At 47.6% G+C, this 17,354-nt stretch overlaps 1 protein-coding gene and 1 long non-coding RNA gene across 2 annotated transcripts; one reads left to right on the plus strand and one right to left on the minus strand.

Annotated features, from left to right (window-relative positions):
- Nucleotides 1–98: 98 nt before the first annotated feature.
- On the minus strand, nt 99–16,428 carry LOC107198162 (tetraspanin-36-like). Its single transcript, XM_015614875.3, has 7 exons — nt 16,305–16,428; nt 4,815–5,006; nt 3,891–3,965; nt 3,345–3,440; nt 2,587–2,739; nt 1,554–1,637; nt 99–724 (listed from the first exon to the last, which is right to left on the minus strand). The coding sequence occupies exons 1-7, from the start codon at nt 16,362–16,364 to the stop codon at nt 638–640; spliced, it is 747 nt and encodes a 248-aa protein (XP_015470361.1). The 5' UTR covers nt 16,365–16,428; the 3' UTR covers nt 99–637.
- Nucleotides 5,001–5,925, plus strand: LOC117245616. The gene is made up of 2 exons (XR_004500483.1): nt 5,001–5,361; nt 5,836–5,925. It is a non-coding gene; the product is annotated as an uncharacterized LOC117245616 (long non-coding RNA).
- Nucleotides 16,429–17,354: the final 926 nt, after the last annotated feature.

Genomic DNA, 17,354 nt, shown 5'->3' on the forward strand with positions numbered 1-17,354 from the left:
CCACAGAAAAAGGAGGAAGAAAATGTTCAAAAGCCCTGCTTCATAAGGATTTTTTAATACCAGTAATTAAAAGATTAAAAACAAACCAAAGAGGGAGAGAGAGTTCTGAGCCCAAAAGCTCAAAACCTGGGGTTTTTATTGTTTGCTGGCTGCTCCAAACAACCACACAAATGCTCGTTCTAGACTTTAAACATGGACTTGTGTCTTGCACTAACAACCTCTGCAGTAATCAGAATTACAACATGACACAAGAAAGGGGAAAAAAACCCGACGCTGCACAATTAGATACAGAAGAAACATTAAAGATCCCCGTGCCTATGAAGAGTATATAAACCTGGCATTCAGAAGTTTCTTTTGTTGTTTAAACAACATCATGGAAATAACCTGGGGTTTGTGCAGACAACTGAAACCCCTCCTGTGGTCTCCACCAGTTTATTGATTAAAGTATAAAGTTTCTGCTGCAATGTTTTTGGGGCAGAAGAAGGAAGGTCAGAAGAAAGTTTCTTTCTGGAGCCAACTATACCACCTGGTACTACCTGCAGTCACAGGTCCAAACTTAGCAAAACGTTTCAGAAAGCTGTGGTGTGATCACAAGTCAGTTTCATCATCTCGAAGCAACTTTGTTCTTTTCAGTTTATTAAGCAAACACGCCTGAGTAAAGAGGCTGATATCCGCTTTCTTCTTTCTTGCAAGTAAGCACACAGACGCTCAGCATGCCGAAGAACTGGAAAAGAGGGAGTGCACAAGAGACTTAGTCCTGCTGTATTTCTGTTTCAGTAGTCAGACTAAACACCTACATAGCAGATGAGTTCATCATATTAAAAAAAACTTATTTAAAAATAGATCTACAGAAAGTGTTATTTTTGCATACCAATTCCCAGTAATAGTTCCGTCTTGAGTGTTTCCTCTCCGGTTTGTCCCATTAACACATTCACATTAATTACTAGTTATCTTGCCACGGGGAAAATTTCAGTGAAAGGCTAGGATTATTCTGGGATAAAATGAGTTCTCCAAAATATTTAAGTACGCCTTTGGACAAGGAGTGATAGGAATGGCTTCCCAGTGCCAGAGGGCAGGCCCAGCTGGGATATTGGGAAGGAATTGCTGGCTGGGAGGGTGGGCAGGCCCTGGCACAGGGTGCCCAGAGCAGCTGGGGCTGCCCCTGGATCCCTGCAGTGTCCAAGGCCAGGCTGGACAGGGCTTGCAGCAGCCTGGGACACTGGAAGCTGTCCCTGCCATGGCAGGGGGTTGGGACTGGCTGAGCTTTAAGGTCTCTTCCCATCCAGACCATCCTGGGATTCTCTGATTCAATGATAAATGGATTCCACTCTGAATTTCCATCCCAAATCCCCTACTATCTTTTGAATTCCTCCCATCATTGTTAGGCAGATGAAACAGAAACAGCTGGAAAAACACAAGTGGGGAACGTGTGACTGAGTCTATTTCAGAGGCAGAAGAAAGCTGAGGCTATTAGGACACTGAAGATGAGAACGATCCGAGATCCAAGGGCAGACAGTACTATTTTCCATGGGGGAAGAGACAGGAATATTTACCTTTACAATGGCAAACCCCAGGATTACAAGCATGGCATAGCTGATAACGCTCTGCAGGACAGACTCCAGCTCCTGTGTACAGCCCTGCCATGAGAGAGAGAGGCAAAAACACATTAAAAGGTGTTCATCCAGATGGAGGTTTTTATTATTTTTCCAACTCTGCCAGGGAATCAGGGCCTGGTAGATCCTGTTTAACCAGTACTGCAGATGTGAGGAACTCCATTCTTGTCTTCCAGATCTGATGGCTTATTTCCTTCTGCACGAGGAGAGGCACTGACAAACTGCAATTTACTGACATTTGGTGCATCTCAGTTTCCTCTAGCTCAGGTCACTTAAACAAGTGCCCAAAACTCAGAGCCAGAAGGCCATCAATGGTATCTATAAAAGTCAATTTAGTGGCTTATGCCCCAGACAGGAGAGCCTGGGTTAATAGAATCACAACGTTTGGGTTGGAAGGGACTTAAAAGATCATCCAGTGCCACCCCTGGCATGGGCATGGACAGCTTCCAGTGTCCCAGGCTGCTGCAAGCCCTGTCCAGCCTGGCCTTGGACACTGCAGGATCCAGGGGCAGCCCCAGCTGCTCTGGGCACCCTGTGCCAGGGCCTGCCCACCCTCCCAGCCAGCAATTCCTTCCCAATATCCCAGCTGGGCCTGCCCTCTGGCACTGGGAAGCCATTGCCTGGGTGCTGTCCCTGCAGGCCTTGTCCCCAGTCCCTGGGCAGCTCTCCTGGAGCCCCTTTAGGCCCTGCCAGGGGCTCTCAGCTCTCCCTGGAGCCTTCTCTTGTGCAGGGGAGCAGCCCCAGCTCTCCCAGCCTGGCTCCAGAGCAGAGGGGCTCCACCCCTCAGAGCATCATAATCCTCTAGATTCAGCATGATCAATCCCAGATGAGTCTGTTCCCCTGCCCCAGATCTGTTTAAACAACTACAGCTATGGGCACATCCCTAAACTCTGCCTGGCGTGCTTCCCTGCACAGTTCCACCTGGCTGAAAATGAACGTGGCCCAGCTGTGAAACTGAGCCCCTCATGCTCACCCGTGTGTTGAGCTCCTGCGGCTGATCCAGATGCCCTGTGCAGTTCTTAGCCTCTTGCTGGCAGCAGCTCTGGGGAACACTGTTGTTCCCAGTGGAATTAAACCACTGCGTGGTCGTCCAGTCACTGTAGTTCTTAACCCCGCAGCAGTGAAGCTACCCAACACAGGACAGTTACACAGCAGTTATTATTATGTAAGATTATAGGTATTTATTACTAGTTACATTGTATACATATAAGTAGATATGTTCCTATCTGAATTCCCAAGTTAAGTTAAACCTCTCTTAGGCATAGTGAGCCACAGCTGCCACTAGTTTGCAGCAGATTTACAAGCAGTGGTGCTTCAGGAAAAAAATCATAGACATAATAAATCAGTCTCCCTCACACATTATTGCATCCTTCTTAGTTTATTCTTTGTGAAAGCTCCAAAAGGAAGGTGACAAGTGTCAGGGTAGAGTCTTCCATCATCTCGCTATTTTATGGAGCAGTGTTCTCAGCAGCAGTTATTCATATGTACTTATTTGCTCTGATGCAAATGTCACTCATATCAACCCCATCCCTCTCTACATGAACTTCACACCTGGAGCCTGAACACACTAGCTCTGCAAAGTGAGGAGCACCTTCAGCTGCCTTGGAGAATTGGATGCTAAACACAGAGCCAGGTTCCAGGATACTCATCCTCTCCCCTCCTTTCCCAGCCTAAATTCCTTGTTTAGGACCCAACTGTTCTTTTCCAAACAATGATTAAATATTTTCTTACGTGTTCTTGCAAGTAATCCACAACTGTAGACTCTGGGTTTTTGCCATCATACTTCTCAAAGACTGAGCTCATTGTACCTTGCACGTCAGTTTTTACCTGTTTAGAGAGATAAAAACAATGCAGACGGTTTTAATGTGAGAATTGAAAATTTTATCAGGTGGAAGTTGCAAAAGATGCATCCCAAAAGTATCCCAAAAAACGGAGGGGGAAAAATTAGCAATACAAAAAATCAGGTAATGTTTTAGACAAAATTCAGGTGTCACTTAGCCAGAATCATGTTCCTGGGTAGAAGCTTGCCATCATTGATGGAAAAGCCCTCTGGGAACATCAGCAACTGTTTAATCCTACTCAGAGACTATTGTGATATCTGCCACATATTTTATATATTCACAGTGTTCCCAACAAGGACATCCCCATTCTCATTTTCTCTGCAGGTTGCAAGACAGGGATGAAGTAAAAAAACCCAGATAAATTGGAATGATAAAACAATGTGAGAGCTTATTCTTTACTTTTATATTGGGACAGAGATGCTAATTCTTTGTTTACCTTTTCCCTGTACACAAATCCCAGGACAAAAGCAGACACTTCTGCAATGAAGATAATCAGGATAATGGCCAAGAACTGCAAATAAAAAAAGGAGAGACAGTAAGAGAGAATCCCACAGCACTTGAATTCAGCCGCACAATACATTTCACATTAATTTACAGCAGCGATCACTATCTCTTAATGCCTCTCCAATCGAAGTAGTTCCCAGAAAATAATTTAGAATAGAAGAAGCTGTGGATGCCTCACTCCTGGAATTGTTGAAGGCCAGTCGGGCAGGGTTTGGAGCAACCTGATTGTATTGGTTGGTCTAGTGGAAGCTGTCCCTGCCCATGGAAGAGGGGTTGGAAATGGATGAGCTTTAAGGTCCTTTCCAACCCAGACCTTCTGGGAATTCCTGTGTGTGGCTGATCGTGAACTCTGCCATGACATGACCTGTGTGAAGAGCCCATGGAGCACTTCACAGGCTGGATGTCAAAGGGGAGAGCACATGGATAAACCAGCAGCTGAGTTAGGTACATTGTGCACTGCTTGTGGGCTCACATTGCCTTCAGGGCACGACTTGGGGCATGAACTTACTCTAAGTGAAACTTTCTGGATTTTTAAAAGTAATTCTATGAGCAGTCAAGGCATACTTTCAGCACTCAGAGGACTAAAGTCAGCAGAAAAACTGATATACATCTGACTTGTATTTCCTCCTGTTCCTTCACCACCTCACTCTTCAAGACTTGCTGCTTCCCGCACTCATCTTCATTGAGCGAGCTGGGGCAAATCCGAGCAGCTCAGCTGCAGATGACTGGCACAAACAAGCAGCGCTTCAGCAGTGTGCAGCACCACAACCTTTCGCTCTGTCTCACCTCCCGAGGTGCAGCCTAGCACCTCCCCTGCCAGGAGGAGGCAGACGACACACACGGACATGCCACTCACCAGCCCCAGGCCGACCCGAGACTCGCGGAAGGTGGCGCAGCAGCCGAGCAGCCCGATGATGAACATCACCACGGCCACGCAAATAATGATCACAGCTGGCAGCAGCGCGTACTTGTCCTGCAGAAAGTTGTCGTAGCTCTTGTAGGTGTTGATGACGTACGCCCCAACATAGCTGAGGCCTGCAGCTGCCGCCTGAAACGCAATAAAGTTATTAGGAGTTATTTATTAAGCCTCTGACCCGGAAACTGATCATGGATTGTTTTCTAATAGTTATTAACAGTAATAGTAATGGCTACAGTGTGCAAAGAACTAGATGATACGCTGCAACTGAAACTATTACCTAATCTAGCCATGCATTCAAACTTGAACACAGAGAAGATGAAATTCACTCTATCACTCCCCTGCTAATAAGGCACCACTGAAGCTGAGCCAAAAGGCTGGAGTTTGTAGACCTGCACAAACTGCAGTTTGTAGAACACTCACACTGCCTACCCAGGGTCGAGTACATCCTACCCAAGGCTGCACTTGCAGGAATCAGATCCCCACAGTGAGTTGCTGGTTTGGGGCTTTTTTATTTTCTTTTTTTGGGGGAGGGGGGGTGGGGGAACTCATCCTCTGCACTCTCATGACAGCATTAATCACTAAGGCAGGCACAAATGTACCTAATCTCAGCAAAACAGAACCCCTCCTTTTCAGGGAAAGAAAAGGAAACAGATTTCTGCAACCTCTAAAACAATCTCTCTCCCAGAGGGATGTTTTGCTGATTGAAGCCAAGGTAGAGTGCACCAGTGGCAGTTGCCCTGGAAACCAAAGCCTTTTACCCACTGTACTGGGTACAGCCCTGGAAACACCACCAAAAGACTCAGCCATGCCCTGCCAAACCTCACTGATGCCACAAAAAAATTCTCACAGGCATTAGGATGGCTCGTCCACCCTCTGTAATCCTGCAGGACAAGGAAAATTAAGCACCCTCTGTATTGACATTCTGGAAACTTAAGGGAAGCTGTTTTGTTTTCAACAGGTTGCAGCAGGATTTCATCACGTAGCCTTGGAGCAGCTTGTTGCTTCCCCAGCACTGTGTGTTTTAATTAAATGAAACACTCCTTGCTAATTCCTTTACCTTGTTTGGCTCTTTACCCTCCAGCCAGGTCTGCTGCCTGCCCTTCAATTACCTCCAAGTGCAGGAACATCCTTTGTTTTAGACAGCTCCCATCCCATAATCTCACATTCCTGGATGCTGTCTGTACCCCAGAATTAAGTGATGAAGCCAGATATTTAGCACATGACCTGCAAGATCCTGCTGCCCTGGGGCTCAGATAGAGGTGGTGGGATATCAGGAAAAGGAACAGGACCACCAATTCTTAACAAGTTATTTTTCTTCTCCACATGCACCGGGTTTTCAGATATGCTAATGATTAAAGCGGTTCCTAAAGCTTCCTTTCATTTTTCCTTCCATTGAGGAAAATATCTTTCCTATTTCCCTATCTGCAGGTGGCTGTGGCTTTTTCCTGACACCCCTTTTTAGGGATGCAGGGAAAGGATGAGACCACTTTACCTCAAAGGGCACCACTGCCTTCTCAGTTCACCACACGAATGAGGTTTTGAGGAGGAGGAACCTCACCTTCTCCTCCAACACTCTGTTCCCAAACTGAAAGTAGGACAGGAGAAGTTCTTGGAATGGCAGCAGCAGTGAAGGTGGAGGTGAGGACACCTCACCTCCTTTGCCTTCAGTGGCACAAAAAGAATGAAGGTGCATGACTCAGAAAGTGTATCCTGTATTTCTGGCCTGGAAGGCTGGATGCACGTGTCTTTGCACCTATTCTCTGTTTTGAAACAGCATCATCTGGGCAAGGACAGCCATGGAGAGGCAAGCAAAGTGCCAGGGCCTCACCACTATGCCAGGGAACAATTCCTTCCCAATATCCCATCTCACCTCACCCTCTGGCAGTGGGACACCATTCCCCCATCACTCTAGTGTCTTGTCCAAAGTCCCTCTCCACCATGGTGGAGAAACATTCTTAATTTTTCATGCATACTTCGTTTTCTGTCCATTTCCAGTGTGCTCAACACACAATACAAAGGAAACAGCACAGGACTTGCTAATGACCAACCAGCTGTGGGGAGCTAAAAAAACCTTGCTGGGAGCAAAAGGCTGCCATGAATTAAGAAAAAAATAAATTATGAAGCCAATTCACAGAAGGCCCCTAAAGCCAGAACCAGCAAAGCTCCATGACTGCAAGACAAAACCAGAAAGTCTAGTGTTAAGTTCAAGGACCTCAGATACAAAACACTTTCACAGTGGGTTTCATTGCAATACTCAGGATCGCCTCATTTCTGGTCAGAGACAAAACACTGCCTGCAAGAAGTCTACTAAAATTTCCAAGCTTCTGCTTCCAAGCAGAAAAAGGAAGTGTAATGAGGCAAAACCAGAAGTCTTTGGGAAAAGACTTAAAGGAAGATGATGTTTTACCCCACAGATAATGGCACAACTTCACACATGATTTTTAGTTCAGTGGGAAGAGTCCTGAAGCCTGAAGAGCAGGGTTGCTCAGGAATAGAAGGCATCACAGATAATGATCTCTTCTCTGATTTTTGCAGGTGAGTCCCAGAGACAAATTTTGAAAGCAAAGATGAACAATATTTTAGAATTTAAACCAGAGCTCTTTCCCTTAAGCCTTTCCAGAACTGAGGGCGAATTCAAAATCCAGTGGAGAGATTTTTTTCACCCCAACATCACAAAACCTACAGCCCATTCTTAGACCTAAGATAATGATAATGTACTAAGATGCACTTCTCTAGAAGTACAAGTCCTTTGCATTGCAAAAGGTGGATCTCAAAGTATGTCTGATAAGATTTCTGTTGGATCTCAAGGATAAAAACAATCCCACAAACACAAAGGCCAGTTTGAGTGATTACTTTTAAGGAGAAATAGATCAAATACCTCCTTTTTCACAATGAGACAACCACCTTCTCAAACCCATCTAAGATTATACACAAGGGTGCTAGGATTATGCCAAGAAATTCACACTATAAAAATGGTTATTGTTCTTCACATTTCTTGTCAGTCTCCTGTCTGGCAGCTTACTTGCAGGCAGGTCCAGTGCCCAGCAGGGCACAGACAGTGACTCAAGGCGGATACAGGAGAAACACCTCCCCTGGGCCACCAACAGCCAGCACAACACCCACACCTGACCCTGTCCTTCCCACGCAGCCCCAGCTGACTCACCAGGCCGGCAGGAAACTCCAGTTTCTTTACAATGCTCACGACTTCCTTAAGACAAGGTGACGAGATGAGGTGAAAGGAAAATTTGCAAGAAAACCCCTTTTCACAGCTGGGCAACAGAGCTGCAGCCGCCTCTGCTGCCTCACCCACCATGCCTCGCACCCTTCAAGGACCTAACGCCAGAACCACTCAACCTTTCATATCCCACACCCTGGCCAGAAAGCAGAAAAACTATTTGAGCGTGAAAAAGTGAACTTCTTGAGGCTGAGTGAGAAGAAAGCCAAGCTGTGACAGTCACCAGATTTTCCCAGGCTGAGGTTTGGGCAGGGCCTGGGCTCCAAGCTCAGCTGAGCCAGGGAAGCAGGTGCACAGAGTGCACAAAAACAACAAGGGGGGCTCTCAGTCACATAACAAACAGCACTGTGAATATTCAATCCTGCCCATGAAACAGAAGCCTGGGCTGTGTCACATAGCAGAACAGGACAGCTGCTGGGAAACACCAGTTTTATGTATTTTTAAAAATACAAACAAGCTTCTTTTGCTATATGCTGATGACCATAAGCACCTACCCTTTTCAAGAGGCTCATGGCCATGCAAATACTTCATGCCACCTGATCACAGACACAGAAGGAGCTGCTTAAAGCTTCCTCTATACCACTGCTCTGAAATACATGCACTTTATATATATGTATTTATGTATATATATGTATCTATACACATCTACCTTTCTTTTGCTATCAGGAGGCAGAACCGGTGCTTTTCCACCTTTACTCCTCTGTTTTCACAAGCCTGCCTTATGTGATGGCTGAGAACAGAGGTTAGTGTTCATTCACAGTTATTAGCACAGCCTTCCTTGTTCCCTGCCAAACACCAGATAAGGTACAGCAAAGGAGACAAACTACCGACCGTGATGTTAAAAGGCAGTCTCTGCTGCTGGGAGGATTTGAGGTACTTTTTGAAAGGTTTCTTCCAGCAACCTCCCATTTCAGAGTGTTGATTCTATGAATCGGTCTGTTTCTGTAAACTGACGTAAGACTGGTATAAGACTTCCTTTTTAAAAGGCTGGAAAATTAAAAATGCAGAGTAACAAAACTGTAGTATTGAAAGGAGAAGCTTAAGAACAGGGCGATTTCACCCCATGTGTCCAGCAAGATGCAGCCCCTTTACAGTAAAAATTGAGGCTATGAGACTTAAAGACATTTCTCCTTTGTGCAATGGGGCTTTCCCTGAGCCAGCACTAATATCCACCAGAGCACAAAACTCCGACTGGCTGGACTTTGTCCTGTATAATTAACTTTCTATAGGCAAAGACAGGTAAGATAAATAATACCATTTTTCATGACACAGTAAGAGAAGTTGTCTTCTACAGCAAACTACTGCAAAGATGAATTGGAAGAACTATGAATATCCACCCAAACCCTTTCTGAACCACTGCCAGCTAATTCATCATTAGACAGTCAGCTCACAGAGCTGCCTGAGTTAATTTTAAGGCTCAAATCCCACTTTTTCACCGGTATCTTTGCATAGTCAGGGCTCCTCACCCAGGGCAACACCTGATGCTGCTGTTTTGCCTTCCCATCCAGCACCTACTTTCACTGGGATGCTGTCACCTTTTCAGCAGTTCCAGTGGACAGAGTGGGATATGTCACCTTCAATTTTTACATTGGCAATTACAATTATTACTACTGAGATTCCCCCATGCCTCTCATATCTAGAATCAGCCCCCAGAAACACTGGTCTCAGTTACAGCTGCCCATTCTCTCCTTAACACAAAAGACACTCCATGTCTTTGTTTTTTGGCTTTTTTTTCTGTGTACAAGAAGTGTTTTTGATTTACCTTGACAGGTAAATCTTCTGCTTGAAAGGTTTTGCACATTTCCTCCATAAATAATGTATTTTATTACCCAACAGTCAGCTTGCATGGCAAAGGGAATCAGTATCTGGCTCCCTTGCAGATTTATTGTACTACAAGATTTATTCTTCCCATTCACTACCAGAGTTTCAAGTCCTCCCTGGCTGCTGCACTACTCCCTTTTCAGGGAGGCAACAGGTTTTCTAGTGACCTTAGAGGAAAAGAAAGGCACTGAGCACCTTTGAGAAAGTTTTCCTCACTTTATCCTCATTTTAACCATTTTAAAACTCCCCTTGACTGACATGGACCAGGCACTTCCCAGACGTAAGACTCTCCCTTGGCCCGAGGCAAAGCTGGTTTCTCCCAGCAATGAGTGACCCCATCTCAGCACCTCCCATCCCACATGCACAATTTTCTGTCCCTTTTCCCATCCTGGATTTAAAACTCTGCCAGCTGAAAGGGACTTTCTGGCTTCAGTTACCTTTTCCTACCTTGCTTATGGTATTCATTTCTCTAAATGATAAATCAGGTATTGCCACATTGGTGTTCTCTGGTTTCACCCAGGACAGAGCGTGACGCTGCTTGGTCTCTCTCACAGTGACAAAAGTTTCTGATGTTCAGAGGGACCATCCTGTGCTCCAGATTGTGCTCACTGGTCCTGTCACTGGGCACACTGACAGCATCATCTGGGCAAGGACAGTCACAGAAGAGCAACCAAAGCCCCAGCTGCTCTGGGCACCCTGTGCCAGGGCCTGCCCACCCTCCCAGCCAGCAATTCCTTCCCAATATCCCAGCTGGGCCTGCCCTCTGGCACTGGGAAGCCATTGCCTGGGTGCTGTCCCTGCAGGCCTTGTCCCCAGTCCCTGGGCAGCTCTCCTGGAGCCCCTTTAGGCCCTGCCAGGGGCTCTCAGCTCTCCCTGGAGCCTTCTCTTGTGCAGGGGAGCAGCCCCAGCTCTCCCAGCCTGGCTCCAGAGCAGAGGGGCTCCAGCCCTGGCAGCAGCTGCGTGGCCTCCTCTGGGCTGGCTCCAGCAGCTCCACGTCCTTGTGCTGGTGTTGCCCAGGGCTGGGGCAGGATGGCATCTCCTGTTAGTATGCAAACTTGCTGTGTTCCCTCAGATCCTCACATTGTGAAAACACTGATTTACAAAATAATAAAAAATACTGATCTCAGCAAGTTGGTTCTGGATTGGAGCAAAAAGCACCAAAGCTGTGAGCTCCTACCAGGCTGCCCTTGATTCCAGCAGCACCAACAGCCCCAGGAGAAAATTCCTGTTAATCTCATGCTAGTCATTACCCTCAAACTAAAACCTTCAAATCAGTTTCCTGACGTGAGCTACAGAGGTGGGACAGAACCCAGACAACTGTTCTGAGCCAACTTAACACCAAGCTACAGCAGACACATCAAAGTCTGTTACACCAAAATATTCAGCTGGGATGTACAACTGCGGGGCATGTTTCAGCCTGCCTTCAAAACACACCTCAGGCTGTGTACTGGGTATGGTGGGAAGCAGTTACTTTCTCCTTTTCTTTCTCAAATGAAAACAATGAGCAGCTGCCAAAAGGCTCTGAAAGCCTATGTCTCTCTTTGAGGAGAAAAAAATCCCCAACCCAGACTAACATCTTCCTGCAGTTTTTACATGCCGCAAAACCACACACTCAGAGGGGTCTCTGGGTGTAGTGGGCTTGTTTCCAAGCTGTTTTAAGTAAATGTCCACTTTAAGAGTTGTTTTAGCACGTCTTCTTCTGTTCCATAAGCCTAATTCCAAGGTTATTTTCCCATCCCTAAAAGCCAACAAATGGTGGGATGTCCTCACAGAGACACTGTACAGCAGTGCCAAACAAGGAATCCTGCCTCAATCTCTACAACTTCTAATGCTTAAACCCCTGCATTGCAGCTAGGGTGCTGCTGTTAATCACAATCACAGAGGCAACAGGAGGAAAGAGAGAGAGAGGAAGAACTCCCATTTTCACTTGTCAGAACCCCCATTTTCACTTGTATTCTCCCCAAATACACAGACTGCAGGGCATGAACTTGCAGGGAGTGTAACTTCAGCTGAGCATGGATTGATTTTTCAGCCAGTGCCAGGCAGTTTTGGATCTGAGCAGCCTGTTTGGACACAAAACACCCTGTAGTTCAATATTTGCCTTCGGAACCACCCCACTTTCTCGGTCAGCTGTTCCAGGCTCATACACCAGACCCTGCAACTGAACCAAGGTGCACCTAAATCACAGCAGAGCTCAATCATAAATCTTGCTAAAGAGGTACAAAAATGGGTCCTCTTGAACTGTTGTAATTACCACACACACTTCCACAACATGGAATCACAGAAATCCAGAATGGTTTGTGTTGGAATGACCCATAAAGCTCATCCAGCTCCACCCCCTGCCATGGGCAAGGACACCTTTCACTATCCCAGGTTGCTCCAAGCCCTGTCCAGCCTGGTCTGGAACATTTCCACCTCTCTGGGCAACCTACGCCAGTGCCTGAGCACCCTCACAGGAGCAATTCCTTCCCAATATCTGTACTAAATTTCTTCTCTTTTCAGTATGAAGCCATTCTGCCACCACTACAGCTCCTGATGAAGAATCCCTCTTTGCTTTCCTTGCTTCCTCTGTCAGACTCTGGAAGGCTGTTACATGGTCTCCACACAACTTCCTCATTTCCAGGCTGATCACCCCAGCCTTCTCAGCCTGTCAATATCAGACCTCTGGTTTTGGTGACACCTTTGAAGAGATCAAAGTGTGTTTAGGGATGGATACACAGCCCAGCCATCCAGTGGATCCTTTCACAGCCACAGGGACTGCTGGGGACAGTCTGGCTGAGGTTGTTGTTTCTCCAAATCTGCATCACTGTCCCAACACTTCCCCTGTGCTGACCACGCAGCACCAGCATCTTCATTTTAATTTAGTCCCTGAGGCCCCTATGCAAAACACAGAGCCCATCTTCCTGAAAGTCACTTCAGTTCTGCTTCCTGATTTTGGGCAGAAAAATTTAAAACAAGGAGGAACTTTACCCTTTCAAGGCATGCTCAACAGGATCACACCGAAGTGCCCAGCCCCAGCATCAGCCCCATCCTGTGACCACTTTGCATCATGTGGCTGCTCTTCCCTCACCATTCAGAAACGAGCTAGAAATCATAGAATCATAGAATGGCCAGGGTTGGAAGGTACCTTAAAAATCACCCTTGTTCCACCTCCCAAGGAGCCCCCCACCTTTACCTTCCCTTCTTCAATGCAATCTTTGCTTTTCAATACATTGTTCACTAAAAGTATCCAGATTTTCTAGGACTTGAGGCTTCAGAGTTAAGCATTCCCAAAGTACTCATTATTGGCATGAGCGATTTAAACCATTCACACATGGAGGAATTTTTCTTTTGGGTAAGTTTACACCTTAAAATCACTAAAAATTACATAAAGTGAACCACAGCAATATTGTGATTCCTTGAGCAACCTGGCCTAGTGGAAGGTGTTCCTGTCCATGGCAGGGGGCTGCACTTCTTGTAGGAGATCAAATGGTGCTGTCTCAAATCCACTGGTCCTGCTAAAGCCTCCCAGACAGTAACTTGTCCTTATGCTTCTCCCTGCTGTAGGGCAAGTAGAGCAAGGAAGCTGGGGACGTGCTCACTTCTGCCTAAAAGTGAATGGGAAATCTGGGCAAACAGGATTTTCACTGCAGGAACACCTAAGTAGCCCGTTGGTGGTGGATCAGAGTACCTTGAGTTGGAGGGGACCCACAAGGATGATGGAAGTCCATCTCCTAGTCCCCAGGACCGCCAGCAGATGCCAAACACCCTCTGAAGGCAGAGACCTGTTTAGTGACAACAAAGTTGAAGGCGAGCAGGGGCACGGTGCTGGATGCTTTGAGGTTAAAAGCAGCCTGGGAAGGTGTTTACTACACATTGGACAGAAATACTGGAGCACAGTGCTTCCATCTAGTTTTAAGACTCTCAGTTTCTTCCCTTGGCACAGGAAGTGAATCCCAGCATTTCAGCTCTCTCCTTCAAAAAGAGCAACATTACATCCCACCCAGCCCAGTCATCTCAAAACACATTGCCAAGAACATCATGGTCTGCTCTAACCCTTCCTCTCCCTGTTTTGGGTCCCATGAGATAAACCTGCATCCCCAGTCTTCACCTAGAGCAGGCCAACACCCACTTACCAAAACACTTGCACCTAATTAGAAGGTGCTGAAGAGTAGAACAGGAGGTGGGAAGAACTCCCACAGCCTGAAGCACCACCCGTGGTAGCCTTTTAATTAAATAATCTTTAATCACTGAGTTTTTGGGGGGAGTTATGCATGGATCCCTCACCCACAGAATGACCCGCACATACGGTGCTGAGCCTGGTGCTCAGGAGAAAAGCTGTTTTTTCACCTTGTTTAGGAAGCCCCGATTTGTCATTGTGGAAGATCTGACTTCCTCCATTCCGCACGATAACGATCAGAAATCCAAGAGAGGATTTTTGCCTTTTTAGGATATTCTTAAGTAATAACTTCTGTCAAAGAACCACATCTGCACCATCTGCTGACTACGCAGGTGGTGAATTATTTTCCGTAATCACTTCTGAGCTGGGAAAGATCTGCAGCATGCAGTGTCTGGACATGAATTACTCCTTGGGGAAGGACTCTAATGTTCTTTGCAAATCCTGTGTTTTCACAATCATCTGGAGCCTTGTACTTACAGAGCCCTGACTGTCAGAAGTGTTCTGAAAGAGCATAAAAGAATCGGTCCCTCCATCTCCACCCTCCCAAAACCAGAATTCCAGGTTCTGCAGTTCTGCTGCTGGAATGTGATTACCACACATAATGGTGGCAGCAGCATCTAGATACCACAGGTACTGGGCTGCTCTGCTCCTACTGGGATAAAAAACAACCCAAAGGCAGCCTTTTTTGGGGTCTGGGTCACCCCAAATTCAGAGGCCATAGACATGAAGGAGGATCTTTACTGACAGTCCACAGATGCAGATGACCCAATCACGATTAGAGAGCTCTCCTACAGCAGAAGAAAAAGTACCAGAGACATTTCTAGGAGGATATAAGGCTGTTGTTTCATTTTTAAAAAGCCAAGCAACGATGCTAACCTGAGGTATGCCTGATCTGAGGCTCAGGGCCTTTCCACATACAAACAGTGGGATGCTGCAATGTTTCTCTGTGGCTACTTAAAAAACAACAAACAACAAAACAATCACCACAAACCAAGCAGACACGGTGAGATCATGTTATCTGGTGTGCAGCAGTGACTCGGCCTGCAGCTCCATCTGCGCCAGTGGCTCAGGAGTCACATGGAGCACATTTAGCAATAAAATGTGCCTGGCCTTCAAAACGAGGCACAGGACAGAGGGGACGAGCTTCTCACCACAGCCAGCAGCAAGTCATGTTTTACAAAACGGCACCACACCCCACGAGGCCCCAGGGATTAATTCGAGCAGTATTCCTTCTTTCACTTTATTTTTCCTCTCCTCTTGTAGCATCTCTCTTTGGAGAGCTCTGGTTCTCCTCCTCAGGAAGGGCCCCCATTACACCCAGAGGAAGGGGCGCTGCCATGCTGAGTCCCAGCCCGGGCTGTTGCCGGCAGGTTGGAGGCAAAACCCCGTCTGGAAATCGTGCTACAGGTGCTACAAGGCAGCCGTGAGCCCCCAGCCCATGGCACCGACAGACAGGAGTGAGGTCCGACAGACAGAAGTGAGGTTCGACAGGGGCCCTTGCCTGACAGCAGCACACAAGTCCCGGGGCGGCTGATGGTGCTGCTGGGGATTTTCCAAACTTCCCCACGCAGGGGGAATGCCCGAGCCTGCTTACCAGAATAATCCCCAGCTCTTCTGAACAGCCCCAAGCCCTGCTGTCACTGTCACAAGGCAGCCGTGCCCTGAGCCTCCCATGCCAACACCCCCAAAACAGCGAGGGTTAGGCTGAAAAGCATAAAAAACACCCTCATCTTTTCACTTGCTTGTAAATAATTATCGTGGAAGTGATTTGGAAAGCCGTAACTGTGCCAAGGACATAGCTGGAACAAAGTTCTCAGCAGATTTCCTCCCCAAAAATCTCCTCACCCCAAATATGGAGGAAAGCCCTTATAAAATGTCCTCACTAAGCGGCTCCAATTGCTTCTGATCACAAAACGTGGCTGCAAACTGTTTTAATTAAAAACACTACTAAAAAGCTGGGTACATTAAAAACACGCCACGAAGAAAAAACAAAACAAAAAAAAATAACAAGCTCCGACCTTACTTTTTTTTTCTTAGAAACTTAAAACCCCTAAATCTCCTTGTCCTTTAAAAATACGTATTCAGGCGTTGCTACAGAAATATACGCACTACATGCGCCCAGCTAAGCCCGGTGCCCGGGAAACCCGGGATGGCGAGCATGTCCCCCTGCCACAGCCCCCGTTCCCCACCGCCCGGGACAGCCCCGCGGTACCCAGAAGGCGAGGCTCAGCAGCAGCAGCACGGTCTTGGAGGTGATGACTCCGCAGTCCATGTCGGGCGCAGCTCTGGGGCTGTGCGGCCGCAGCGCTCCTGGGCTCCCCGCGGGGCCGCCCCCGGCCCGCCCCTGCCCTGCCCTGCCCTGCCCTGCCCTGCCCTGCCCTGCCCTGCCCTGCCCTGCCCACCCACGGGACGCGTTTCCCCGTGGCCAAACAGGCAGATTTACAAGCAGGGGGTGGGGAGTGCCGGGAACAAATGTCAAAGCAAATCACTGTTGACTTCGGCGAGGTTTGGGGGTTTTTTGGTGCTTTTTTTGCCTTTTCTTCTTTTCTTTCTTTTTTTTTTTTTTTTCTAAACTGTTGCAACTTTCCAGCGAAGTTACGCTAAGACCTGTGAAAAGCTCTCACTGCAGCACAGAGATTCACATCAGATTTGCCTTCCAGCTTTGCTAACCCACAGCTTTCTCACTTCTGTCCAGACTGTCTGTTTTGGTCTGTCTGAAGCCAATCTTCTCAGTCACATGGTCCATGAACAGCAGAAATATGTGGGTCAGTGGTGGGAATACACGGATTCGTGGATCCATGCTGGGTTAAAAACTGGGCTCTATGTCCTGGGCTGATCCCCCAGGGTGGGCAGCAGGGGAGGGGGGATTGTGCCCCTGTGCCCCTGTGCTGAGGTGAGACCCCACCTGCAGAGCTGCCCCAGCCCTGGGCAACACCAGCACAAGGACGTGGAGCTGCTGGAGCCAGCCCAGAGGAGGCCACGCAGCTGCTGCCAGGGCTGGAGCCCCTCTGCTCTGGAGCCAGGCTGGGAGAGCTGGGGCTGCTCCCCTGCACAAGAGAAGGCTCCAGGGAGAGCTGAGAGCCCCTGGCAGGGCCTAAAGGGGCTCCAGGAGAGCTGCCCAGGGACTGGGGACAAGGCCTGCAGGGACAGCACCCAGGCAATGGCTTCCCAGTGCCAGAGGGCAGGCCCAGCTGGGATATTGGGAAGGAATTGCTGGCTGGGAGGGTGGGCAGGCCCTGGCACAGGGTGCCCAGAGCAGCTG

Source organism: Parus major, chromosome Z, assembly GCF_001522545.3.
Source record: "Parus major isolate Abel chromosome Z, Parus_major1.1, whole genome shotgun sequence".
Classification (NCBI taxonomy): domain Eukaryota; kingdom Metazoa; phylum Chordata; class Aves; order Passeriformes; family Paridae; genus Parus; species Parus major.

Bases quoted from the DNA above. Each gene is read 5' to 3' on its own strand.
- LOC107198162 (XM_015614875.3), bottom strand. From the start codon at position 16,364: ATGGACTGCGGAGTCATCACCTCCAAGACCGTGCTGCTGCTGCTGAGC. The intron at 2,740-3,344 runs GTAAGAAAATAT...TGTGTTGGGTAG, and splicing joins TGGATTACTTGCAAGAACAC to CTTCACTGCTGCGGGGTTAA. The intron at 725-1,553 runs GTAAATATTCCT...CCTCTTTTCCAG, and splicing joins TGGGGTTTGCCATTGTAAAG to TTCTTCGGCATGCTGAGCGT.